The 19,867-nt window shown below is 39.2% G+C and overlaps 1 protein-coding gene across 1 annotated transcript in view; it reads left to right on the top strand.

The window, feature by feature from the left end:
- Window positions 1–19,867, top strand: part of astn1 (astrotactin 1) — a gene marked incomplete at its 5' end in the record, with an annotated part of 377,223 nt that overhangs the window by 105,485 nt on the left and 251,871 nt on the right. Inside the window, 3 exons of the mRNA XM_083928387.1 lie at window positions 1,218–1,385; window positions 12,793–12,877; window positions 15,606–15,680. Coding sequence (XP_083784513.1) covers window positions 1,218–1,385; window positions 12,793–12,877; window positions 15,606–15,680 — 328 coding nt within the window. The remainder of the gene's footprint in view (window positions 1–1,217; window positions 1,386–12,792; window positions 12,878–15,605; window positions 15,681–19,867) is intronic.

The following is a 19,867-nucleotide window of genomic DNA, read 5'->3' as shown; positions in this document are numbered from 1 at the left end:
TTCCAGCACTTTTTCCCTGCCTTGTTCATGTCCTAGAGATCTCTGTATCCACGCTCAGGTGTTTGTATTCCCTGTTGCTCATAATAAGTTTAACCTTTTTGAATGCTCTCTTTTTCATTGTTTTTTCCTCCTGGTCGGAGCGACTTTGTGTTATTTTTCTACTTTGTTCACTTAGTTAATTGTTATCCCTCCTTGACGGAGCGACTTAGTTTAGCGTTTCATTTGTTAACTGCGTTTTGTTTTTTCCTCCTGGACGGAGCGACTTTGTTTTGTACTTTGTACTTTAAATCATCGATAACTGTTTGTTCCTCCTGTGCGGAGGATCCGCTTTGATCCGCGAACCTCCGCATCTGAGTCCTCATTCCTGCCTGGGCCTGACAACTACACTATCATGTGATTTCTTTATTCATGACATTGTCTGAACCCTCACCATTTTAATCCAAACACCATTACATATGCATAGACAATTCACACCTGTTTGTTTCCCCTCCTGGCACTGTGGGAAATAAAGTGACTTTCTGCAGTTACTGATAATAACCAACAAAAGTGTTAGTCTAGTCTTGTTAAAACAGGTGTTGCTACATTGAAGTGTTTCTCACAGTTTGAACATCTTATCTTATCTCATCTTATCGTATCTTTGAATTTTGTAGCTGGTTTAGTGTTTATCGGCTACATCGCAGCTCCTACTTTAATGATTCCAAATAAGGATTTTTTCAAATATCACAGTATTAGTTGAAAAGGTTTGAGGCTTTTAACGCGATGCTTGTAGGTTTTATTTCTTTGATCAAATATTTACTTTCTGCTTTTGTCAAACTTTGTTTTTAATTTAAAGGCATTTCAAGGATTGCAGGATTTCAAAGACATTGATGGTTTTTGCGATTGCTCGCCTCCTGAAGTACCTCTTTTTTAAATTTCAGTTTAGAGCATTGAAACCGGCTACTTGCCATCTTTAAATAACCAGAAGATGTTTTAGTTTCAAGGTCCAAAAAAATACTTTCTTGCTTTCTTTTCATCATTTTAATAAATGTAGGAAAAAAAAGCTTTTTGAAATGGTGAAATCAACTTTCAACCCAAATTTGTGAGATGCAGTTATTTGGTTTCTGTTTTTGGACTTACTGCCTTATTTTCCTTTTTCATTTCTCACTGTTTTTCTCTCTTTTCTTTCTTTTTGAATCTCCTTTCCTTCTACTCTGTGTGTCCTCATCCGTCCTCCTTAGGATCAAGGTTCATTCTGCTGCAGGGGAGCCAGTTGGATGCCTCAGACTGGCTGAACCCGGCCCAGATCTTGCTGTACTACCAGCAGAATGCCAGTGGGCCCTGGGTCAACGAGCTGTGTGGACGACGCCTCCTGGACCCCTGCGAGCACCAGTGCGACCCAGAGACAGGTGAGCTGAGGGCGCGACATAAACCAGTATCAGTGCTGTACTGTACCATTGTTGCCATGGAAACCGTATTAATTATTAGTTGAAATAAACAAGTTCTCAGCTTTCTGGCTTGATCAGCTTCCATCATCACCATGAATACAGTTACAGTTGGTGAAATGTTTTCTTACCTTGAAAACATTTTCTATGAAGACCGCATCTATTCTTTTCAATTCAATGTATAGACTACCGTTGAAGCTTTGCTTCAATAAATGGAATAAACACAGAAAAAGCTACAGCCACAAACTAGAGGGATGGTGGTGTGGTGGTTAGCACTCTCACCTCACAGTGAGAGGGTTCCTGGTTCAAATCCCAGCTGGGGCCCTTCTGTGTGGAGTTTGCATGTTTTCTCCGGGTTCTCCGGTTACCTCCCACAGTCCAAAGATATACTCGTGTTAGGTTAATTGATGACTCTAAATTGCCCGTAGGTGTGAATGGTTGTCTGTCTCTGTTTGTCTCTATGTGCCCTGTGATAGACTGGTGTCCGGTCCAGGGTGTACCCCGCCTCACGCCCGATATCAGCTGGGATCGACTCAGCCCCCACGGTTGAAGACGAATGAATGATAATAACTACAAGGAAGACTTCAACTATGATGGAGTTTTAGGGCCATTATTAGAAAAACATATCTGGTCTGATTTTGAGAATTAAGTCATAACAGATTAAGTCATTTTGATATATTTTAAATTATCACCTGTGTTTTCCCTTACATAAATAAAGAGTTTGTTTCCACCATAACTTGTTACATAAAAATCCACCAGAATGCAGGAAATTAAGGGGTCGGGCCACAAGACCAAAATCCAGTCGCAGTCAGTGAGTTTCAGTATGAAGGAGCCTTTTTAATTGTTTACAGGTGTGACCATCACTATGGTCCGTCGCACTGCAGGGCCTGAAATGGAAGATAGATTGTCTGGAGCACTTGACCTGACTTTCCCCCGGGGGAGCTGTCCGCGGAGCTGATCAATTAGTTTGCATGTCTCCACTGCGAACTTCATTTGTGCGCCAGGTACAACAGCAGGTAGTCTGTATACCACATCTAGTTTAAACTGGAGCGAAATAAATGAATAAAACACTTAATGGATGAATTAATTATAGTAGATAATAGAACTATTAAAGAAAATGAAAAGCAGTATGTACAATGCTTTTGTCTCGAGATACTGGAGCGTGCATCTAAAAGTATTTTTAGATGTTGCAAAGGTTAAGTAGTCATTTGCCAAAATGCGGTGTACTTATCAGAGAAGAAGAATAGAAGAAGAAGAAGAATTACTTTATTTTATCCCACACGGGGAAATTCAATTTAAGCGCCTTCATCTGGTGTCTAATTGTTTTTGCCGGAATAAATGAAGTCAAATTTGAATACAGTCCAATACATTTCAGTCCAATAATATGTCCCAGCAACAGTTTCAGTGACGGGAAAACATAAATAGACAGAATTAAAATAAAGACATATTAAAAATGATTTAGTATGTCTAATATATGGACTTTGGTAATTCATTCATTCATATTCACTGGAGCCAATCCCAGCTGACTACGGGCGTGAGGCGGGGTACACCCTGGACAGGTCTCTATGTGCCCTGCGATAGACTGGCGTCCTGGAGTTTGGTAATTATGTTAAAACAGCCATCACATAATAATGTTAAACTCTCGAAAGAGTCTCTTATTTTGATAGAAACATTTCTGGCTGATTCACACAGCAAAATAAACTATAAGTATGTATTAGACAACTTAAATATATTGTAAGAGTCTAAGCTGCTGATCCCTCCAGTGCATGTTCTGTATTTTCCCTAACCTTGTACATCCGACATGGCTCCTTTAGCAGCAGTTTCCACTCAGCTCCAGCTGCTCACAGTGCTTACAAACTGCTGCAATGTCACTGTGCAGTCACTCTATGGTAAGGGGATGGCTGAGCAGGCTGAAAAACAGGATGAATGTGATATTAAATCAGTCTGAGCCACTCCCTTTCTTGGTAAAGTTTAGTTTAATTAATTATGGCATAGGAACCTTATGCAATTTAACATAAATGCATTTTGTTCTCCAAACTAAAACAATGTATATTCAATTAGATCAAATATTCAATTAGACGTTTTTGTTAAATTTAATTTGAGTTAGCAGACTGCATTGTGGTCAATTTCCACTGTTTCTCCTGCATCTTGTCTCCTTGCTGTCATTTAAGGACAAAGTGCTGTAACCACAGAGCGGAGCCACTATTTGTCCTTAAAGTTTAAAGGGAGTCTTAGCTAAGCGTGTTTAACTTAGTTTTCTTAGCTAAGCGTGTTTAACTTAGTTTTCTTAGCTAAGCATGTTTAACTTAGTTTTCTTAGCTAAGCGTGTTTAACTTAGTTTTCTTAGCTAAGCATGTTTAACTTAGTTTTCTTAGCTAAGCATGTTTAACTTAGTTTTCTTAGTTAAGCATGTTTTAGTTTTCTTAGTTAAGCGTGTTTAACTTAGTTTTCTTAGCCTAGCATGTTTAACTAAGTTTTCTTAGTTAAGCATGTTTAACTTAGTTTTCTTAGTTAAGCATGTTTAACTTAGTTTTCTTAGTTAAGCGTGTTTAACTTAGTTTTCTTAGCCTAGCGTGTTTAACTAAGTTTTCTTAGCTAAGCATGTTTAACTTAGTTTTCTTAGTTAAGCATGTTTAACTTAGTTTTCTTAGTTAAGCATGTTTAACTTAGTTTTCTTAGTTTAGCATATTTAACTTAGTTTTCTTAGTTAAGCATGTTTAACTTAGTTTTCTTAGTTAAGCATATTTAACTTAGTTTTCTTAGTTAAGCATGTTTAACTTAGTTTTCTTAGTTAAGCATATTTAACTTAGTTTTCTTAGTTAAGCACGTTTAACTTAGTTTTCTTAGTTAAGCATGTTTAACTAAGTTTTCTTAGTTAAGCACGTTTAACTTAGTTTTCTTAGTTATGCATGTTTAACTAAGCTTTCTTACTTGAGCATGTTTAACTTGGTTTTCTTAGTTAAGCACGTTTAACTTAGTTTTCTTAGTTAAGCATGTTTAACTAAGTTTTCTTAGTTAAGCACGTTTAACTTAGTTTTCTTAGTTATGCATGTTTAACTTAGTTTTCTTAGTTAAGCATGTTTAACTTAGTTTTCTTAGTTAAGCATGTTTAACTTAGTTTTCTTAGTTAAGCATGTTTAACTTAGTTTCCTTACTTGAGCATGTTTAACTTAGTTTTCTTAGTTAAGCATGTTTAACTTAGTTTTCATAGTTAAGCATGTTTAACTTAGTTTTCATAGTTAAGCATGTTTAACTTAGTTTTCTTAGTTATGCATGTTTAACTTAGTTTCCTTACTTCAGCATGTTTAACTTAGTTTTCTTAGTTAAGCATGTTTAACTTAGTTAGACTTAGTCAAAATGGCGCTACAGAGCTATGAAACAAAACCCAAGTCATAATGAGCTGTTGTAAGATTAGATTTCATATATGTATGTATATATATGAAATCTAATCTTAGTATATATATATATATATATATATATATATGGAAGCCAAGGAAATAATATAAAAAGTAAGTTGTACAAAAATTACAAATTAGGAAAGCATCTGCAGCAATCTGAGGTTAAGCACTTCTGAGTGTGTGCGTGTGCGTGTGCAGTTGACATTTTTAGGTTAATTTTGTCTCTGGTTTGAGTCCGCACACAATTGCAATCAAACATCTGCAAATACAGAAAGTGTTTGTCTTCTTTTCAGTTTCATTTGTTGAGCACAAGAATGTGTGGTAAAGTACCACGAAACCATGGATGGATGAGCGATGGGTTGGAGTGAGTGATAGATGTATTATATGCTTGATGGTGTGCCTGAAATGACTGATTATACTGGAGGCATGTTGAGGAAAGGGAGCTTGTCAATAAGTTATGATTGATGTCACATTATATGCATTTTTCTTTCTGAACTTAGCAGGGAAATTTGCAAAAGTGCACAGTGAAAAGTAAATCCAAAGTTTAGGAAACTATTGTTGTACTCTTGCATTTAGCACAAAATTGTTACCTAAACCGGATAAAAAAATGCAGGCGGGGTTTCAAAGCAACATCATGGCTGCATAGACTGTATAAAGAAAGTGGACGTAGCATGGTTGTCAAAAGCATCAATAATTTGCTATTTATATTTAACCAGGATCAGTGCTGTACTGTACCATTGTTGCCATGGAAACCTTATCAGATATTAGATGAAATAAACAAGTGCTCTGCTCTCTGGCTTGATCAGCTTCTATCATCACTTCCATGGTGAATACAGTTCCAGTTGGTGAAACGTTTGCTTACCTTGAAAACATTTTCTATGAACACCACATCTATTCTTTTCAATTCAATCTATAGACTACCGTCGAGGCTGTGCTTCAATAGATGGAATAAACACAGAAAAAGCTACCGCCCCAATTCATTTCCTGCATTCGGGTGGGTTTTATATATAACAAATTATGGTGGAAATAAACTCTTCTTTCTGCAAAGAAATCTCACTTCACAGTCACCAGTACTTGTAAGCATATACAGTATTCTTTAGGCGAGCCACCATAGAGTAATTATTCACTAAGTAGTTTTGCTATTGTTCAAGTGACTTTAGTTCACATTTTGAATCATTCAGAACATACTAATATGATGATTTAAATGATTTCCTGTCATACATTTGTTCCACATTAGTTCTGAACATGGTTCATTCATTCATTCATCTTCAACCGCTTGTCCCTCTCGAAGTCGCTGGGGGGCTGGAGCTGATCCCAGCTGACATCGAGCGTGAGGCGGGGATACACCCTGGACAGGACGCCAGTCTATCACAGGACACAAAGAGACGAACAGAGAGAGACAACCATTCACACACACATCCACACCTGTGGCCAATTTAGAGTCATCGTTTAACCTAACACATACATGTCTTGAGATGGTTCCGTTTTGGAAAACATTCTCAAATGAAAAAGTGTTTTGTGTCCCGTGGAGGCGTCAACAGTAGACTTCTGCCTCACCAGCAAAAACAGGCTTCTCACATACAAGAATAGCCCTGGCTTGAGGATGAAAGAAAAGATTTACATAAAAAAGGTCTTAGAACCTTGAAAATGTTTAATGTGTTTCTTTAAAAAAAGGATTGCTTCATTGTCTTCCCATCAGTTAAGCCTTAAATGGGTATCAGCCATCTTGTCTTTTCTCTATGATTCCTAAACTCAAATATTAGGGATATTAGTTTTTCGGTTCATATCAGAATAATGTATTCATATTTGTTTACACATCCCTAATGGTCACAAGACAAATTGTGTCCAGAATGAATCATTTCAGTGTTACCAGTGCGTCACTCATATTTTGAGTGCAGGTAGAAAACTCAACATTTAAAGAGGAGGAAGTGTCTTCCATTATTCAGCAGCCTAACTCTCCCCTGGGCAATACAGAGGGAGTTCTGAGACCTTTAAATGAATGAAAAACCTGGACCATTGTGTCTCATGCGTTGACTTTCTCAGAATCATTTGAGACTCACCCACACACCCAAATCCACACTATGCCCACTCTTAGAATCATGTATGGAAGCAGGACTGGCAGCAAGGCTTCAGTAATTGTATTGTATTTTTCACATGTCAATATGACGGTGAGAGTGAGTGTGTGTGTGTGTGTGTGTGTGTGTGTGTGTGTGTGGGTTGCAGCAGGGAGATTGCAAAGGTGCTATAGATAGCTTAAATCCAATCCTCATTTCTGCTGGAGGAGATACTGATGAAAACTGAAATGTGCTGCAACAATATCTGTGCTGCTCCTCCAAGGCATTAAACAAGATGGTGGATGTTTTAGCACATGGTTCATCCCCTTCCTGCAAAGCCCTAAACCTGATGAGCACTTTGGGCTTGGATATTTACGGGCTGCTTTCACCACCTTCTCAGAATGTGAGTGAGCTTATATGAAACACAAAATGACAAGCTGCGCCTCTAAAGATGCATGTTTCCACGTTAGAACATACTGGCTTGATTAATGTGACTGCATAATAGATCAGTGTGTGGATATCCGCCTCATGAATAAGTTTGTGGTGACACAACAGTTCATGAAGAAAAGCATACTTCCAGTGCAGCCATTGCAAAAATGTGGGTCCAAAAAAGGTTTATCTTCTACACAGAGGACAATAACTTGTACTTAGGAGTTAATTATTTCCTACATAGGAGATAGTATCTCGTACTAGGAGGACACATTTAAGGCTTCAATTGGCTGTTTCGAGGGTGAGAAACCCATGCTGAATGAAGTGCAGATATAAGGTCTGATATAAGACTGCGTGTTCCACATGGCTACTTAATATTGATGTCGAAAGGTGACTGTAAACCTACCTAATGTGTAAATGATATACCTCGATGCAACAAATGCAATTATGTAAATTAAATGTAACAACAAATAGTAAGTTAGGTCACACCTGGGGCCTCATTTATAAACGTGGTGTATGCACAGAACAGGGTGTGCGCCGCTTTCTAAGCAAACTTTGGGATTTATAAAACGCAAACTTGACGGGAGGATGTGCGGTCCTCCACGCACACTCTGACCCAGGCGTACGCAAAGAAAGGGGAGAAATGAGGAATCGCGACACCGACGGCAGAAGGATGAAACGTGAGAAACAGTGAAACTGAGACCATTGTGTAAATTAAATCTAAATATTGCCTCTCATTAATCCCTCTCATAGAACGATTCTCTCTGCAGTGGAAAAAAAAACAACAATAAGATGTAGGATCGTTAATTCAAATGATGATATCTTTGAAAAAACCCTCATAACTCATGTAATTATTAAAAATGACTTGAATGTTATGGAGTTTATTGCCATAAATAATACGTTGAACAGGACAAATAATGTTTCCACACTGATGCTGTTAGGAGCGCATTTTGAACATGGTTATCGTACTGCCACTGTTTCATACAGTCTTTATTTGTATGTATTTAGTTTGTTTTACTTTTGTTTTCAATGCCTTTGTTTTTATGCCCTTGTTTCCCACACCATCAATCAATTCAAATGGATCAATTTAAAAAGCATGCCAGCACAGGCGTAATGACGCACACTCGCTGATTTACTGACGGAGGAGGACGAGTGTCTCATGAGCCGGCTCAGACTGCAGTGTACTGTTCTCATGGTTCGTTTGGATCTCTGAAAACAAAGAAATAAAGGTTGCTATAGGAGCACCCAGTGAGAATGAAAATGCTTTCATTCATTTCTTTTTAATTTCCATCCGACCTTCTGACACTGTATTAATTGTGTCCACAATTGTGTCCGCACATCTCCAACAAGAACGTCAACTTCACATTATGTCTTTTTTTTGTTTTCTTCTTTGTTTGTCATGATGTCAGTATGAATGAATATTCATTTTTGGGCATTTCATTGACTAGTTATAGGCATCTGTGGGCGTGACATGAAGCCGCAAAAGGTGCTCCACATTTAGATTTGATTGTTTTTATAAAGGGAAACCGACGTAGGACGTGCACACGCACTGTTTATGCGCTCTCACGTCCTGTGTTTTGTCCGTGCGCTACCCAGTTTATATACATATACACAATACACAGTTTTATAATGAGGCCCCTGGACATTATTTGTTAATCACATGCGTTTGGACATGGCTGTTATACAGGAGGACTGTGTGTTTTAAGTTTAGCAGACTGCTGTTGTTTTCAGGTGATAAGCCTGAGATCTACAGAACCAGTCAAAAGTTTGGACACTCTCATTCACGTGAATGGGAAAGCTCGTCCAAACCTTTGACAGGTAGCCTACTGTATGTCTGTAAGTGTAAAATTACGCCCGCAGCTGGGAACTGGCTGCAAACTTTACTACCCATGTTCATTTTTGAGGCTATATTGTAACATTATTTGTCAAGTCTAGGTAAGTTCTAGGTGGATGCTTGGTGTGAAAGAGTTATTGCACAAGGACTGTTTCTGACGGGGTAATAACTAAACACCATCTTTGTCCGCGTGTTATTGTGCGTGGAGCCGGGAGCTGGCTCACTTCACTACCTACATTAGTCGTGTGTCAAAAACATTATTTGCATTAAGTTTAATTGCACTTGTATTAACTTGTAGTTTAATAATCCCAGGGGGAAATTGTCATGTTCAGATAAACATAGTGATACTGTAAATTATCTCCTACGTAGGAGATAATTAACTCCTACATATGAGTTACTATCTCCTACGTAGGAGGAGGTAATGCCCGGTCTGTACATTTTGCACTGCCTGGTCGCCCTAACTATACTTTGTTTCGATGTTTTTTAAACGTGTGACAAATAGCTGGGAGAGACGTGTGTGAAGCTTAGGAACTGGCTCAACGCGTGCATGTTTAGCAATTAGGAATGTAACACCTCGAAAGTGTAAAACAAGTTTGAGCTGAGTGCCGTGACCTTAGAGTGCACTGAAACCGTAATTAAAGTTAGACGAGGCATTTGGCATTGTTCAGCAGCTCTGCAACAACTCTAAATGAATTGCTGGAGCTCCTGCCATATCATTGCTAGTCCAGAATTACCTATTTTTTTCTGAAACCGTTTATACTGTCATTAAATATGTAAAATTGTCTTTGTAGTGTCAAAAATGTCAGCTCTTTCACTGCACAGTTAACAAAGCTGTAAAGTAGCAATTACTCCATGTTCAGAGCTTTGAGGAGGTAGTTTTCAGTTCGTACAGCGCATCATTCAGGTGGTGTTTCAGGAAAAAAAAAACATGATACGTTCACACACATAATTACATTAGTTTGGAAGGGAACAGCATTTGATTGAATAATGTAGCTTAGCAACTGTGTGACATAATGAGCTCTTTGAACTCTACCTCATTATGAATTAAGACACTTGGATATTAATAACGTTTTGGAATCTAAATTCAATATATACGTACATTCCAGTCTGACCAATATTAAATGCACATATTGACGTAGTGCTCAGATCGAAAAGTGACTGATGGTGTGTCACGAGTTGGACAGCACTATAAGCATAGACAGCTTTGAGAGATGGACAGCTTTCAGGCCTGAAAAGGGAAGCCAATGCCTTTCTTTCCAATGTCCAGCAGGGAGCGACTCCACTAGTTGCAAGAAGAATTTACATTGTACTGAAGTGAATTAGGTCTTACGACTTAGACATTCTCACAGTGTGTTTTCAGCTCATTAGTGTTTTGGTTGCCAAAAAATGTTTTATTCAGCGTTTGGTTGCACCTTGCTAACAGAGGTAATGTAGGCTAGCTAGAGCTAGCTAGAGCTAGCTGTTAATTTATGGGAAACTGACGATTTTTACCTGGCTCTAGGCTGTCGGCAGGAGCAGCTGGAGTTCCCCGCTGGAAATAGTCTGTCACCATTGAAGTGGCATTAGCTTAGCACTTAGCTCCACCCCTTTGTTCAAATATGCTCACATCCGTTTTTATGTAGCTATGCCATTATGTAGCCATGTAGCTATTTTGACTTTGATATAGTCACTACAATATGTTATTGCAGCTGCTGGCTGGACTGAAAAATGCATTCTGTAAAATGATCAAAACCTATAGATCTAGAGTTTAACTCGAGCTAGTCTACTACTTTGAAATGACACACAGACACACAGGTTAGCCTGAATATAAGTGTTCTATCGAATGTGAACTTCCTAAAAATATCACAAACTGTGTCAGTCAGATCTTTTTTAATCAAGTTACATGAGCAGGGAAATCAGTGATCCTGACTTCCTTTGGCCTGGCAGGTACTGACAGTTGACCTTTTCCATTAACAGTGGTGTACGCCCACGGCCTGTGCCCTTCACTTGCCTCCTATTGAGCAGGGCTTGTTGTACACGTTACCCCTGAATAACCCTCTAAACCAAAGGTGAGGCCCCATCACTCATACTGAAGAAAGTCAAGGCTGTCGTTTCTCCGGGGAGCTGACAGCAGAACAAAAAGCTGATGCTTCACTGTTCTTTGCTAAAAGGCTTCACGCATAAGGAGGGTGCCAATGCAGAACATGCACCTCATCCAAATCCCTCCACCACTCTGTTGTTCTACTTAGTGAACATTGTAGCTCTGATTTTCCAGTTTCAGACATCAGATCAATCTTAGAAATAATAAGCGAACCTGTCTTCATATCAAACATTACAAACAGTTTTAGATGATGACAATTCTCCCACAATGTTGCATTAGACCTGAGTACTAAGTCGATTTTAAGTCCCAAACCAGCTTTGCTTTAGTAAATAATGACAGTGCCAAGGGCCCATTCATTAGACTAATCACTGATCTAATCATTTCCCATTTAGAAAGAGGGTGTTATTCAGCCAATGGGACGGATCAGATAACTGTTAAAAACACTACTATAAAGTGAGTCTATTAAATCTAGACATTTTGCGTAAGGATTTGAAGTTAATTCAGTATTTACTCTTTGGATGTCTGGCAGTCTGTTACATTGTGCAATTAAGCTCCAGGAAGTTACCAAGAAAGCTTTGTGTTTCCACTGTGCTCCAGGAACTGAAAAGATAAAGCAAATTAAATGAGCAATAGATTACAAATTGACCATTTGACAGATGTAATTTGGGTGTTTATGACACAGCGGCACAGAACCATTGTGAGTTTTGTGATTTACGGTTACAGGTGGAACAACATTTTTTTCAATGCAAAAACATGATGGTAGCATCATGGAGCTGAAAACAATGACCCCACTATCGGCAACATATACCAGTTGGATAACCACTGTTCCTCTTTCCAAAGTCAGAGCTTCTGCGTTCTTTCACGCTGCTGTTTTAAGACACAAAACAAGACTCAGGATCTGTTGTTTAGTGACAAGCTCTGTGTGTGACAGCTCAGACATAATGATAACCAAATATGCCACAGTCCCTCTACTTTCTGCTGCACTCTCTGTTCATTCATCATCACCGTCAAACCTTTTTAAAAAAAAGGTAAAACAGGGAGGGGCTATATAAACAATATATACAGTACAAACACAAAATGCTAGCTCACTGGGCACAAATATTGATGTAATTCAAAGACGTAGTTGTGCTTTTATTAGGTTTGGTTGTGAAAACATTTATGGGATAAATGAATGCAGTCAGATTAGGATGTCTATGTCATGACAATGTGACAGCGAGCTAGTGTTTCACACACTGTCCGTATCGAACCTGTCAGGAAACCATACATTGGCAGGGTGCACATCAGGGAGCACCATCAATGTCATCAGCTGCCACTGGCCGTTAATTGACATGTTTAGAGCTGCTCCTCTTAAAGTCCACCTGCTGGAGGGCTTTGTGATCTTTTGCAGATAAATTTTGACGAACATTTGGCTCAAATTGCTGAGAAAACCCCCCCTGACTAAATCACTTAATCTCTAACTGCCTAAAGAGGATACTCTTTGGGAAAGCTCTCATGGAGTAAAACAGAATTACCCAATGAATTAAAAAGGCTTGACGATAATGAAAACATGATTTAATCACTGCCTCTCTGTTTGCAGGAGAATGCCTTTGCCTCGACGGCTACATGAAGGACCCGGTCCACAAGCACCTCTGTATCCGCAGTGAGTGGGGCCCCAATCAGGGGTAAGTTATGATAATCATCTCATTTAGGTGTATGAGTGGTGCAAGACGCAAACAGCTGCCTCTAAGCTCCTCCCACTGTGGAATTTGACAGAAAATCGCTCATTAGTCAATAAAATATCTTAACGCTCTGCACATGATACGATCTTATGTGACTGCTTTGATCAACAAATGCATTTCAATATAGGCTATCTTCATTTATTGGGAAAATACCAATAAATCACTTTAAGGCTGATGATGAGTCAGTAAAACTGTGGGCGCTCTATCATGCTTTTTGGTCTGCTCATCTCTTTGGGTGCAAGGTCACTTCTTCTGTTTTACAATAATGATTTCATTTGAAGACTTGATATCTTTTGGCATTGAAAAATGCTGTTTCAGACCCTGTCCCGGGAAGTCATAGAAACGCTTAATTGGGTTCACATCTGCTTGTTAAGAAGCCCTTGACATTTGGCTAACGCCACAGCCGACCTCTGGGTGACCACTCAGACTCCATGTGTAGGGGTGCTACTGTTCCAGAAAGTACTGCTAACATGAAAAGAACACCTACAGGACAGTTCCCTTTGTGACCCAGCATACCATGGCATTATAATGAGATTACTCTTATTTTATGTGTTGTCTGAACTTCCAGATCATACTGTGAAAAATACTAATTTACTTAATGTCAGAGATTTTGTCTTACTGTTAGTACCATGCTATCTATCCCCTTTATAAAATGTTATGAGTACATTAGTTTGCTGTGATTAATCTTGCAATCATAGCAATATTATTTCATGTGATTTGTTATTTGTTATATAATAAAGTACCGCAACAAACATTCCCAACTGGGTATGTTATATATAAACTGATTTTCACTTTTCCCCCCAGAACATATGTATTCAGGATATATTTATATGCACCTGGATATTAGTTTGTATCCTAATGCTCCTTTTACCCCACATGTTTAAATCTCAGGTTTCTTTGTCCCAGTCTCATGTTCTTAAGCTATGGACTCCTGTTTGTGAAGAGAGGACATAATACAGGCCAATAAAAAGAGATACAGTTGAAACAGTAAACAATTATAAAGTAGTTTTACAAAAAAAGGTTTTAGTCTTTTTCATAATTTTTTACACAGTCTGAAGCATGTTGATCCTTCAATACTGTATGTTCCACATTTTACCAATTAAATAATAATAACAGCATTTCTTCAACATTTTTACACATTTTATATCAAGACTTTCTCAAAAACAGCTCTTTTCCACACATCCAACATAGCCAGTATGATTTCCAATTTAAATAGCAACTTATTTGTATTGAGCCTGGTGGGCGCCACTAGAATAATAATATACATGTACATTCATTCATCTTCATCCTCTCGTCCCTGTCGGGGTCACAGGGGGGCTGAAGCCGATCCCAGCTGACATCGGGCGTGAGGCGGGGTACACCCTGGACAGGACGCCTGTCTATCACAGGGCACATAGAGACGAACAGAGACAGACAACATGTACAGTAGGCTCTAAATGGGCTGAACAGACACATGACTCCCACCAAAACCAGCCAATCAGAGCCAGATCTTGCTGCTCTGTGGGTTGGACTTCATTGGTTCTTAGATGGTGCACTGCTCATGTTAACATTAAAGCGGTCGTGAAATGTAAACTTTAAATGTTTCAGCAGGAAACGTGAATCGTGAGATGGCAGTTGACAAACAGAAGCATAACTAAATGGAATATCAAAATGTAAAGTAAAAGTCTCAGAATTAATTTTGAGTTAAATGAGTAATTTAAATCCAAAATGACAATTCATCAGCTATAAATAAATACTATTAATAATGACAAGTGCCATGGATATGTTAAATGTCATTTTATAATTACAATATTAAATATTAATATTCATAGATAGGAGAACACAATTCTCTATGTTGTTGACTGTATCCCATGCCAGCCTCAGTGCATACTCAAAATGTAGATTTCTTTTTGTGACATCTAAATGTTCCTGTTCGCCCACCCAACTGTGCACCTCTGTGTCTCATGTCCCCGGTGCTCTCCTCGTATCCCTGTCACTGTGAGACAGAGGGGGCACCCCGGGGGGACTTAAATGTTTAATGGCCACAGCCTGTGGCATGGAAGCAGCTCCCCTCTTCCTCGATGTTCTTTTTGCTTACAGTAGTGTAGGAGTTTGCTCGGAATGACATCGGGCCCCTGTCACTTCTCCTCCTTACACTCTCACTTTGCAGACTGTTTAGTCTCCGAGCTGCCACTCCCTATTAATCTCCATCATTCTCCCTCTCTCACTTCTGCCTCTTGGCATCAGTCTCGTCCCCTCGATGTTCCTCTCGCTCTCACTCTTTGTCTCTGTTTTTTCACCGTCTGCTCTCTCCATCACCCACTGTCTCTCTCCCATCTCTGTGTCTCTTTCTCCCATTCTGTCTCATCCTGTCAGCCTCTTTTTATCCCCTCCCCTGGTAAATAGATATGAGCCAAAGTCACATTGCATGTCAGCTGCCGGAGAACACATTTTTCAATCAGCATGTTTACACAGAGCACACATTGTAATGTCGCTTGTGATTTGTGGGGCTCCAGAAGGTGGGAGTGAGTGAAAGTGAGACTCAGAAACATGGCGTATGATTTTAGGGGGTTTAGATTAAGAGGATGGGCACACTAAAATATTTAACGGTTCTCTCTCTTTGATTTTAACAGTTTCATTCTCTCTCTTCTTTTTTGTCTCTTCTTCTGATCTATACTTTTTTCTACACCAGTCCCTGGCCTTACACCATCTTCCAGCGTGGTTTTGATCTTGTGATGGGAGAACAGCCCTCTGATCGCATTTTCAGGTAACTGGAACTTCACAAAACTTTGTTTTATCCTTTTTCCGAGTGCTGCACAATGCGTGCTGCACAAAGGATTGCACAGTACAAAAAAAGACTTGTTATAATTCTGGTACACTTTGATTTCCTATCTCCCTCATGATTAAGCGTGCACCGTGAGCTTCTGTAGCTGCGTCTGTCAGTTTTAAAGTTCTTACTGCATGATATAGAAGTGAGAGATTAGATTTTCAAATAGAAAAAAAGCAGAGTACTTAATTTTCTCTCAGGTCAGATTTTCTTTGTGTTCAGATTAATACTAGAGCAATATGTTTGTGGAATTGATTTGAAAAGAGAATTCAGTTGGAAGGTAGCGATTAATAAAGGGGCAATAGCATTTATGAAAGTTTCATTGTCCTCTGCAGTATGATGACAGTATGTCGCAAACTGTTTTTATATATTTCACTTCCTTAAGGATTCGGTTGGAATTTTTACTGTATATTATTCTTATTTTTGTCATTGTAAAAAAAAAACAAAAAAAAAAACCTACAATATGTTTTTATTGCCTTTTCACATCATGGCCAGGGGACTACAGATGGAAACTAGCCTTCTGGCTAATTCTGGCTTTTTAAACCATGTGTAATCATGTGTTTTATGAAATAGCACTGTCCCCTTTTAAATAAACTAATACGTCATACTTTATCTTAGGGCCCATCCATACGGAGACAGGTTTCCCTGTAACCGTACAACTTTAGTATTGTTTTGGCCGACCATCCACACGCAGCGGGTGTTATCGACGCTTGAATACGGGATCTTTTGAAACCAGGTCCCAGAGTGGGAAGATTTGAAAATACCCCCCATGGCGTTGTCGTCTGGATGGCAAAACCGCTTACTTTGTTAAATGATGGCGTCCTCGCCCGACCTCCGACCTCTAACCCCACGGTGTCACATAACAACAACAACAGTGCTGCTGCATGAGAGGAGAGAGACCGACCCATAGACTGTAGACCCACATGCATGGGAATGAATTAGGCCGATTGTATATTTCTCCCTTTTCCCTAATGGTCTGAATAAGTTGCTAAATTGGTCGCTAGTCGCTTTTTGTTCTCAAGGTTGCTGATCCTCTACAGCTTGTTCCCCTGCCATTCATGGCCAAAATCCATTAATGCTGGTTTAACTATAAGTAAATAAAAATATTACTTAACAATGAGTCAAACGCATAGTAACTCAGTATCTTTTGGCCCAGTAAATATACACTTAATAGAGGATATATGATTGACATCAGATCTTACAGCGAAGTCCTTTCATGCCAGAACAGCAGCAAACACATTAAATCCTGCGTTTACTAGTACATACAATAAAAAAGAAGCTCAAAGAGTTCATGTGTATCACTCTTGTGGCTGTTAGTATTGTCTTTATGTTTGTAGCAGACAGAGGAGGCTGGCACCACACTAAAACCTCCAGGAAGTGCTTTGATACATTGCCCCTTCTGCTAAGATGTTTTCACTTCTCACTCAGTCCAGCCCTGCAGTTTAAAATGTCTTTGTCCTCAGACTGCTCCCACCAAGCCATCCATCCTAATTCAAATCTTTCAGCCTCTAGCTTTGAACTTCACCAAGCAACCCTGTCGGCTCCAGGCACCGGAAAAAGACCTTGAATATCAGTGAGCGCTTCGAGAGCCACGCAGCCGTCATCTTGTTTGGCAAAGCAGATATTACCATTAAACACAGGAGCAAATGAGGCAATTAGAATCACAGTGGTATGGGGAATGAAATGAAATGAAGCAAACTCGAGGATGCATGCAAAATTCTCCCGTGTCAGAGGAGATAAATGCTGAGAGTCAGCATTCAAACACACAGTGTTTGCCGTTCGCACAGTGTTAACCACGGGGAGTTCCTCTGAGGACTGCAAACATGTTTTCTAATCGACAACTGTTTTCTCACAGGAACTCTTCGTGTTTTCCATCTCCAGTTGCTCTCAGGTTAACCAGTTAAGTCATACAGCAGCACACTAGTCCCTAGTTGTCCATTATAATGTAGAGCTCATTAAGTGGCTGCTAATTTGTCCTGTGGTCACCCGTATACGTCATACCGCATCAGTACTCCTGCGTACACAATCCCATAAGAAATGGAGGGGGAGAGGAAGTAACACCCTCCTGGGAAATAATATAAAAATATTACCATTTTAATAATAACTTGTTAAAACCCAGTGTTGTACAGTAAACGGAAGAACAGCAACACTTTGATCCACAGAAAACTTGACTTGAAACAAAGGGGGTAATTGGGTGGATGTAATTAAGTGTTCCTTTTCTACAATGGTTTAATCAGCCTGTTCTTAAAGTGACCCGTAATGCATGCAGTGCCCACAATCTACTGCCCTTTTCCTATGCTAAGTTAGCAATTCATTAAATGCAAATTGAACAATTGTGAATGAGGAAATGTGTTTAGTCTGCATAAAAATGGTTGTTAACCATTTATTCAACAAGTCCCCCTCTTTTGTGCTCCAAGTATTTATGCATATATTCATCAGCACTACAGTAATAATGTTAATTAGCATGTCCTGTTTAGCTTAACATTGTATTACATTTTATCTGCATTTTCATCAGAGTGTTTAAAGATTGATGATATTCATTGACTCACAAATAAAGAATTGCTTTAAAGCACTTGTTCCAGACATCTGTTGTTTACAGATTTATAGCCCTGTTTTGTCTCCGGGGAAGCCCTTTTGGTCCTTTTCTTGACAGGGTTTCTCATTTGGTATGTATTGCGTCCATTAGCACAGCGTTCTGCTCAAGAAAGAATTATGCAAAAAGGATATGTTTGCTCAAAGGCAAAATAAATAACCTTTAACCAACGTGATGCCATTATTCTAAATCACTGATGCAGCAAAAACATTTATCTTTGGAAAGTGGGCATTTTGATGTGACATGGTGGTTGTTTTGCACAGGAAATCTAGACCTTGATGAAGTGTTTATTTAAAGGGGAACTGCTCCAATTTTACACATGAGAATCACAGACAAATCGACAAAGAATAATTTGCAGCCAATGATGGCACCATGAATTGCACACCACTTGCAACCACTATCTGCCCTGTGTCAAGTTTAGGTTCCCAAGAAATATTGTGCTAATGATATTACAGCTCAAACACACCCGGTAGAGTTTTGCAGCTGAGTTCTATTTGCCCTTTATTGCGTCTGGTTGCGATTATCCATGTGGTAAAGTATAAATGTTGCCTTTGTGCCAATAACAGTCAGCAGAACAATGACAGAGAGAAGTGTGACCTCCAGGTCTTGACCAGCGAGGTTCAGAGGTATTCCTCAAAACTTTAGCCAAAAGATTTAAACATGACAGAGAGAAACTGTATTTCAATTCAATTCAATTCAATTCAATTCAATTCAATTTTATTTATAGTGTCGAATCATAACAAAAGTTATCTCAGGACACTTTACAGAGTAGGTAAAGACCACACTCAATGACTTATTTATGATTTACATAGACCCAACAATTCCTCTGTAGTACGGTGGCAACAAAAACCTTCCCTTTAACAGGCAGGAACATCAGACAGACCCAGCTCTGTGGACGAGAGACATCTGTCTGCACCGGTTGGGGAGGAAGAAAAGGAGAGAGAAAGAGAGAAAAGACACACTGATGGACAGAGAGAGACAGACAGACACACTTCCAGAGATGCAAGCAAAGCCTAACAATAACTATAATAATATTTATAGTAATGTGAATATAACGTATATCTTAAGACTGTTAATACAACAGAATAGTAGAAACAAGCACAGCATTTGGAATTTAATATCCCAGTGTGTCGGTGCTGGTGGTGTTTTCAAACACACACTTTTAGAATGTAAAAGAAAAAGGCATGATTTGATACGGAGGACATCTCTTAGGGCGCACTCATACTGTCCATCCGTACCGTGCCCCGTGCTTTAGGGTACTTGTCCCGCACTCCAGGCCTGTTTGTACTCACACTGCCTGGGCCTCGGCGAATGCTTCTTGCTGCCTATACGTCATCACACCGTAACACGTCACACGCATTGATGACGTCATCGTGATGCATTGCTTTGTTTACAAATCTTTCCATAGACCTCTGAGTTTTTGTGCGTCTTGTCCGACTGTTTTTGAATATTTTCATCCGACCAAATCTGCAGTAAACACTCCATCTCCGCATCACACCAACGTGAACCTTTCGCCGCCATTGTTTTAAATGTC

Source organism: Echiichthys vipera, assembly GCF_963691815.1.
Source record: "Echiichthys vipera genome assembly, chromosome: 15".
NCBI classification, from domain to species: domain Eukaryota; kingdom Metazoa; phylum Chordata; class Actinopteri; order Perciformes; family Trachinidae; genus Echiichthys; species Echiichthys vipera.
This window is presented reverse-complemented; position numbering and strand designations above follow the sequence as displayed.